Below are 8,481 nucleotides of genomic sequence, written 5' to 3'. Positions count from 1 at the left end.
TGTGAGAAGGTTTTATGTTTTAGATTAAAACTATCAATCAATCATCATTTAAATGTTATTTATATAGTGCCTTTCAAACAAATGAAATGTAATTCAGTGCTATTCTGGAAACTGAGACAGTGTAGGATGTTAAAAATGGATCAAAGACAAATGCATACCAAAACAACCAAAACAAACCAAAAATACAACTGCATCACAACTGTTGCTATTTTCAGAACACACAAGTCTATTATTATTAGTATGAGTAGTAGAACATGTAGTGATTGTGTCAGTGGTGCTGTTATGGTGTAATGTGAACCCACACACGACTTACACCTTCAGAAACTCAGTACAAAGGTATTTTGTTTATTTGAATAAACCCTGAACAAATTGAATAAAATAAAATAAATGTAACATTTCACATATGTACACTACACAGTTTCACAGGAAATATTTCCAATAATAAAATAGATATCCAACTTTGGAAATACACAGTGCTTAGACAACCTAATGAAAGATCAGACAATCAGTCTTGGTTCCCGTTGTGTCATTTCGTTGACCTCCTCTGAACTGAGGTCATTGTTTCTCAACCTGCATTGCAAAAGAAAAAGACAAAAAAACAATCAATAACAATGCACAGGAAGTTTGGAAATGGAAACACAGTTTAAAGCCAAATTCATATTCGAGCTACACTAATATATGCAGCATCAGCAACAAGTTCTTTTTTGCACTTAAACTAGCAGTACAGCCATGCATTGCTCCATATTCAGGATGCAAACTGATGAGTGTACGCTTTGGTGTGCATCACATACCATATTGACTTCATATGGGTATTGTGTTCAAGGGCTTGAATCAGACACTCCACTCCTGCTCTGGTTATGCAGTTTTCCGTCAACCTTTGACAGGAAATAAGAGGGCGGAGCAATTTTAACACTATACGGTACAGAGAGTGCTCAAATGTTAAAACAGCCTTTTGGTTATGGCAAATGTCACATGCACTAGTAACTTTAAGAAAGTACAACTTGTCTCCAACACTCACCAAAGCTCCTCCAGTGATGTGCTGTTCCTGATGATGTTGGCGAGGGCACGAGCACCTGCAGTCCCGACACCATTATCTACCAGGCTGCCATGACAAAGAATAATAATCATGTTTAAGTAAAGTAACTGAGGACCTTCAACTACTACTAAACAAAAGGTGCAAAGATGTGCTCTATCCCTGGCAACAGAAACCTACTGATATTAGCACACATGTATTATTTCATACTATAATTCTTGTAATGCATTTTCCACACTGTCAAAGGTTACCTACATGTGTCAGTGTTTAAAGTAAGTATTACCTCAGCCACAACAGAGATTTGCTGCTCTCTAGGGCACTGGCAAGGGCCTCTGCTCCGGCATCTCCTATCTTGTTGCCCCAAAGCCTGAGAACACAAAAAGATTAGTAAATGGAAATGCACCAACAATACCAATGCATGAAATTTTGCATTCAACTTTTACCCTAAGTACTTCAGTGAAGGATTGACTTTCAGTCCCTCTGCAAGCTGTTTTGCCCCCTCTGCTGTTATATTGTTGTTTCCTAGCCTGAAAGTAAATACAGAAGTTAATTTGTTATTCCTTTACACAACACAGACTTAGTTATTAGTGCAGTCCCATGTTAGTGCCACATTTGATGACTGCAAGGATATTCTATTTGTGCTGACCTTAAAGAAAGGAAATCCTGCTTGGTCTTCAGAAGATGAGAAAAGTGTTGCGTGCAAGCATCGGTTAGGTTGTTGTTGAAGAGCCTGCAGAGAAACAAAGTGATGACTCAAGGTAACTGATAAAATGTCATTTGCAACTTCTTGGTACAGTTATTAATCATCTGAACATTACGTACGCAATCTTCTGGAAGTTGTCACACTGGATACCTTTAGCAATCAGTTTGCGGATTCCTTCATCTGTAATATTATTATTTCTGAGGCTGATAAAGGAACAAAATAGACACTTAAGCAGAACAGGTTTTATTCCGTACAATGAATTAATAGCCAAATGGCTGACAAATAAAATTTTAACAAAGAAAGAATTTTAAACTTTTCACACTCACTAAAGGGAATTACAAATGTGCATGCAGGGAAGAAGCTGCTCCACTCCAACATCGCCTACAGAGTTGTTGTCCAGCTGGAGGCCCACAGGGTTTCTTAAATGCTGGAGCACAAAGGCCAGTGCAGTGCACTCCACAGGGCCAATGTTACAGTATGTCAGTTTCAGATGGTCCACCTCCAGCTTACTCATCGCCTCTTTGGCGATACTGCTCTCCTGCATTTCATAGATGCATTTGATAAGCCAGACGAAGCCCGGCATTGCATGCATGCTCTTCTTCTCCCCCTGCACAGGTTGAGGGATGGACTTGAAGTGTTTCTGCATGCCTTTGGAAAGGCATCTTGCCACCTGTCGGATCTTTTTTTCTAACATAGCGCCGGAGCAGCAGTGGAGCCACAGGCTTCGATGGCGCTGGGACAGGAGACCAGACACAAAGGTGGCGGTGATCTGCAGATTCGGTGTTTCGGCTGCTGTAGCTTCCTCCTTGAAAACCTGCCCTTGTTGGTCAGTAGAAGGCAAGCAGGCTCGGAAGCACGCGCTGCCCAGACCTGTGCCCCTCATGTCCTGGAGATCAAAGAGCTTAGCGATAACTGATCGGTTAGCGTTACTCGCCAAGACAATGTAGAGAGCAGCGAAGAAACATTGCATTGTCAAATGAAGGAATTCATACTGTTTACTGTGAGTGGAGGACATATCATTGCTTTGTATGAGAAAGCCCATGCAGTTATCCTTCTCAGTTACACCACATGTCTCCAGGTCTGCACCTGAGAAGATGTAACAGGTGCTTGCTATCCCCTCAAAAGCAAGCTGCCCTAAATGCAAGACTGTTTGGAGGTGCCCCTGTAGCCAGCCTAACCTCATGGTGGTCTTTGGGGGGCTTTGGTGCTGCAAAAAGTGCTGTAAGATCATCAGGTAGACGTCTGTGATTGTCTGTGGGCTGCCTTCTCCGCAGCCGAGCAGCTCCTTATGGCACTGTGAGACAATCCAGCAGAGGACCGGACTATGACACAGTCCAAGCAAAGCTGTGTTTGCCTGTAGGGACTCTAATACTTTGGCAGCTACAGCGGCGTCACAGTGATGCTTTCTTACAAAACATTCGATCCCAAATGGGGAAAAGCCTTGCAGCAGGACCTTTTTGCGAAGGTGCTTCGTTAACCCAGGGCCCACTGCCTCTGGACGACTCGTGATCACTTTCCGCACGCCCTTCATCAGGGAACCCTGGATTAAGTTGAACAACAGAATATGAACAGGTGCACGCTCGGAGGGGCAGCAGATTCTGTATTCGTCTGAAAAGCTCTGCTTGAGCTCGTCAAGGCCGTCAAAAGTGAAGAGGATGAGATGCGGATTGTCCAGGATGAACTGGAAAATCTCTCCCTGCTCCCTGTCAGGCCAGCAGCAGTGCTGAAACAGCAACTCCTCGACAGACAGCTCCCTCTGCTCTGAGTTCAAGTGGCGACAGCTGAATGGAAATAGAAGGACAAAGTCCTGAAGGGCTGCCCCCCGAGCCCAGAGCAAGTGCAGCCTCTGGAGTAGGGTGCTCTTCCCGCTGCCCGCCTCGCCTGATATTAGTACGGTGTCAGCCTCCTCGTTCACTGTGCCCGCCGTACCGATTACGTCCTCCAGGCCCAAAGGTCCGCAGTCGTCAGCACAGTTGTGAGCTAGTTCTAGCTGGCCTTCAGTGTAGATGTCATCCAGAGACATCTGGCTCGTCCCTCCGTACGTACTGAGAAAGCAGGACTGGGCAGACACAGAACTGCTCAGCTTCTTCTGGTACTTCAAGAATTCTGTGAAAAGAAGTGTACAAACAAAAGATAAACTAGAATCAGTCTATGAATTAGAACTGAAAATCATTTCTTGTCACTGCACGCTGACCAGATTATATTTTGTAATGTCTGAAATGTGGAACACGGACAAATAGTCCTGGCATATTTTTCAATGGGTATTTTTTTAGTCAACCTTTCATTTTAGAGCTCCACTTCTATATTTTCAAAATAAAAGTGTAAATAATGTATATTTCAGAGTATGCACAGGTTTAAACAAAGATGTGTGTCTGCTTGGTTTATCATGCTCATAGAAATACATTTTCAGGATGAATGATAGCAACAGACCTTTGGGGGGAGTCCCTTTCTCCTGGCTCAGTAAGGATCCGGTTTCCTGTTTTTCTTGAATGTACTCCAGGACGACCGTCGCCGCTGAATTGCCTTTGGATCGGACATGGTCAAGCAGACGCCTTGCCTGATGGTCAACAATTACACATTCATTACTGGAGTGATAGTTTAACATTTTTGGAAATGCAGTTTTGCAGTAACTGATATCACACAGACCCTCGGCCCACCTGACATTAACATCCATCCTGGGTGATCAGACCATTCGTGGTCAGATAAAAGTACAGGTGTGAATGCACCCATGATGCATTGTGGACCCAAAGAGGTCCAAACTGCTCAGACCACATTCGGGGGAGGTTTGTGACACATGTGGCCACATTCATTTAGCAGTGTGAATGCTAATACTTCCTGGGCCACACTTAAGGAACACTTACTCAACTGATTTCCTCTGAATAAACAATGGAAAGGCTGACTGCAGCTCTTGGTGCCACGTTCCTGTTTCAGCAGGTTTGTTGGTTTTGGGTGGGGGTTTTTTCCCTCCACTCAATCGGGTCCTGATGGTTCAGGTTGTATATTCCAAACCCACTGAACTGTGTTCAGATATTTTCAAACGTGGAATGCGTATATACATTTCTAAAAGGCAGCGCATTAAAATGAGGGTTGGTGCAAGGATGTTCTATTGTGTTCAATGCCTTTTGCTTCAACTCCTCTTCTCCCGTTTCTGTATGCGTTCGTGTGTTAATTTACCGTTATATTTACATGATTTTAACTAAGCAAATAGTTTTGACTGATAAGAATATAAACATAAAATCAGAAACAGCTTGATTTTCTGTATGACACCACTAATAATAAAAAGCAAACGCCGAGATTCAGCATCATGACAAGACAGGCGAAGAACAATTACAAAAAGTTGTCAAGCCACATTTGAATGATGTGTATAAAACTTGTGAGTGCTTACAGTACCTGCTGAGTGGGGGTATGTATAGGTAGCCGCACTTCATCACAATCTGCTGAGGTAAAGTGACCTGATTTAACCAGAGCTTCCAGAGTACCATCAATACAGCCCTGAAGCTTGCAGACAATGCTCGGCCTTTGAGTCAGAAGACTCTGAGTTGATGTGCTCTGAGTTTCTTCATTTGCTTTTTGATTTGAAGAGCATCCAGAGAAGGAGAAACCAGCTCCCTGCACTTCAGGCAAAACCTGTTCGAGAGCAGTGAGGAAGAGCTCACAGGTGTCCACACCCTTAGTATAAACCAGGTCGAGCAACTGTCTGGCATTGGAATACAGTGCCCTTCCCGGTATCTGAATGTTCTGGTAGTCCTCCCATGTGAGCTCTCCCTGGGCGAGCAGTATATCAAGAACCCTTTCCAGATGTTCAGCTGACCCGCTGCTGCACAGTGCGTGCAGGATCTCTGTCCGTTGTTTCAGCACAAGCGCCTGGGCAGACATGCTTTGAGCATGTCAGCATCCATGCTTGGGGATATCCAGCGAGTATTTCTGCTGCTTCCAGTGTCACAACCTGTCACAAAAAAACACCCACATTGTTACTGTACTACCCACCTACTGCTTCACTCTCACATTGTTACTCAGATTTTCATTAGATACAGCAGGAGTACCCTTACTAACACCATAGCTTTTTTGGACTATTTTTTTTCTGTGTATATGTATTACACACTCCTTTAAAAAAATCAAAACACAAGAACATACTAAAGAACTTCAACTCTAAAGGCATACAACACACAGTAACGCTACTGTAAAAGGAGCACTTACGTTAGAATCTCAAAGCTCTTTTCCCTCCATCTGTCATCAGGGCAGAAACACTGCAAAACTTCAGAGTCACCCCTTCCTCATTCTTTTGCTGAAAACGAAACTCACTCTGTTCCCAAGTCCCTCCTGTAAAATGGAAACCAAATGCTACCAGCATGTAGCACTTGATGTTTTAGATGTTTCATCTAAAACATCAACAGGGTGTGCTCGAGTCACTTGTCCCTTGTTTTTCAAAGAAAACAAAAGTGTTTCACAGATGGTCTGTGGATAGTGAAAGGTGGTTGAATACAGTCTGCTACATGCCACAGCCCATTGTTCACTGAGATGTGATGGCATTTCAACATCCCCCTGCCTCCTGAGGTTTCCAACGCCACATTTTAAAAACCATTTTTAAAAAGCAGAAGTGCTTGCATTGAATGGAATCGGTTCATTCGTACTAACACCAAAGACAAAAAGTGCAGGTCTAAGTTGGCAGTTTCTCTGGTTGCAGTTTGGGGTTGCAGCCACAGGATGGAACTGTTGCATAAATAAACCAACCTGGTTTGCTCATGAGCCCTGGACTTTCTTTTTTTTTTCTCTCTATGACACATTTATTTATTTCCCTTTTTTGTCACATTTCTTTGTTTCTTTTTATATCTGAGGTGCTGTCTTCTTCCCGTCATCCAACCGTCTCTGTGCACAAGGCACAGTTAAACTACAGCGGTTTAATTAGAAATCCTTTTATGATTATAGGCTGGGGAGGGATTACTGAAGGGTTTGTTGGAAATATAGATACAATCATCTTAGTATGGTCATAACTCTTCCGTGTTATTTGGGAGTAATACTGTATCCACTGACAACCTGCAGCCGAGGCAGCATGCTGTGCATCTGAACTTCAGAACGTCTTACAACACACAACCACAAAGCAGCTCATGATGTTGCTTCCTTTGATGTCAAGAAGAAATAAGTGCAAGAGGGACTTTTTGGGCAGTCACATGATTTATCATTATTGTTATTACAGCTTCCTCCTGCGTACCATGATTAGTTTATTATGTGTCTTCACCGTGCCCTGTGGGGGGAAATCCTCAAACACGCAAGGGCAGGAGCAATCAAAGACAAACTGGAAGAAAAGTTTTAAAAGGGAGCTTCTTTTCTTGTTCTTCTTTAAGAAACAGGCAGCGCTACCAAGGGGAGTGCAATGCAGAGTGCTCTCTGTCAGGCATCCTGCACGAAGCTCTAAGGAGGAGTTCTGTCATCCAAATCACAGCAGGGGGTCCAGAGAAGTTTGGACGGATAAGAAAGAAGTTAAAAAATTGTCAATAAAGACACAGATGCAATCCCAGAAGACATCTGAATATTTCTGTCCTCTGTTACAACAGAATTCTTCACACTTTGTGCCAAAGCCTGGAAAATATGCATATAAATATGCAAATTCATGGATTTGGACTACATGACCTTGTTCATTATTAATGAATAGATTTTTGGACCAGTTAAATAGTTATGCTCTTCTAAATCACATTTGAAAATTAGGTTAAAGTGTGTTTCTATGATAGACCCGCAGACTGACTTAAACCTGGCCTGGAGGATCTACTCCTCAGCTTGCAGTTTATTGGGCATGAAAGTGAAGTCCTGGTCCATGTGGACTAAGTTCAGCTCTGTGTGCTCGACTAAAACTCCTGCCCAGCACTAAACAACCTCATCCACCAAACTGCATTGCTGTGACTGCAGTTCAATGCTGGATCTTTCCCGGTCTCCGAGCAGAGATGGAATACTTTGGCTGCAGCTATTTCATCGCTGTGCGTTCTTTCTGTGTACATATCAAAAGCACATGTTGTGGTGAGCTCAGTGTTGGGCCAGGTGCATTGACTGATGTACTGTATGTGTTCTGATTGGTTTGCCAGAGACTCAGAACTCCCATGCCGAAGCAAGTCAGCTCATCGTCAGTGTTTTCTGGTAAATAAACCCAGGAAACGTTGTTTGTTGATAATATGAACATTAAATGAATGATGTACTGTACTGCACACAGAGCAGTACCATGATAACATCATAACACATAACAAATAAGTAATCAATCAATCAATTGAAAACCTTATTTTGTCCTTTTTTATTTTGGTCCTTATACAACTGGATACACAGTAACAGCACACATACATTTAAATAGTATGAAAAAAAAAATCTGTTAATAGCTACTATACCTATTAACTTTAAATCAACCTAATAACAATGTCATCTGACAATCATTCCATTGGTGTCAGTACTACGCACAGCCTCTCCCTCTTTAAACCTCTTTAAATAAAGATTCTTGTCAATCAAATTTTCTGTCTATTCACTCAAAGCGAGTCTCTCCTGATTGAACTGTAGATAATGGATGAATGGTTGGAGATGTAGCGTTGATTCCATGTTAGCTGTCAGGTTACAATAAAGACACAAGACTTGTGACATTACATTTTATGTGTTTTGAAAGGTCCTGTGATTAGTAGCAAAGCAATAACTTCACAATAATATTTAAGTAATGAACATTTAACACAAGAGTTACACTAAGGAAACAACAGTGAGGATTCCCAGTCATCTA

The 8,481-nt window shown here is 42.4% G+C and overlaps 1 protein-coding gene across 1 annotated transcript; it reads right to left on the bottom strand.

Annotated features, from left to right (window-relative positions):
• Positions 1-329: 329 nt before the first annotated feature.
• On the bottom strand, positions 330-5,676 carry nod2 (nucleotide-binding oligomerization domain containing 2). The gene is made up of 10 exons (XM_069173779.1): positions 5,127-5,676; positions 4,167-4,293; positions 2,063-3,842; positions 1,856-1,939; positions 1,680-1,763; positions 1,477-1,560; positions 1,317-1,400; positions 1,019-1,102; positions 792-875; positions 330-570 (listed from the first exon to the last, which is right to left on the bottom strand). The coding sequence occupies exons 1-10, from the start codon at positions 5,610-5,612 to the stop codon at positions 498-500; spliced, it is 2,970 nt and encodes a 989-aa protein (XP_069029880.1). The 5' UTR covers positions 5,613-5,676; the 3' UTR covers positions 330-497.
• Positions 5,677-8,481: the final 2,805 nt, after the last annotated feature.

The sequence above is a fragment of the Embiotoca jacksoni genome, unplaced genomic scaffold (assembly GCF_022577435.1).
Source record: "Embiotoca jacksoni isolate LCO1_2020_lvr unplaced genomic scaffold, fEmbJac1.0.p SCAF_6, whole genome shotgun sequence".
NCBI lineage: Eukaryota > Metazoa > Chordata > Actinopteri > Embiotocidae > Embiotoca > Embiotoca jacksoni.
This window is presented reverse-complemented; position numbering and strand designations above follow the sequence as displayed.

Excerpts from the sequence above, each read along its gene's own strand:
- nod2 (XM_069173779.1), bottom strand. The coding sequence starts at position 5,612 with ATGTCTGCCCAGGCGCTTGTGCTGAAACAACGGACAGAGATCCTGCAC. Across the intron at positions 1,103-1,316 it reads AAATCTCTGTTGTGGCTGAG|CCTGGTAGATAATGGTGTCG; the intron begins GTAATACTTACT and ends TTGTCATGGCAG. Across the intron at positions 571-791 it reads ACCCATATGAAGTCAATATG|GTTGAGAAACAATGACCTCA; the intron begins GTATGTGATGCA and ends TTTGCAATGCAG.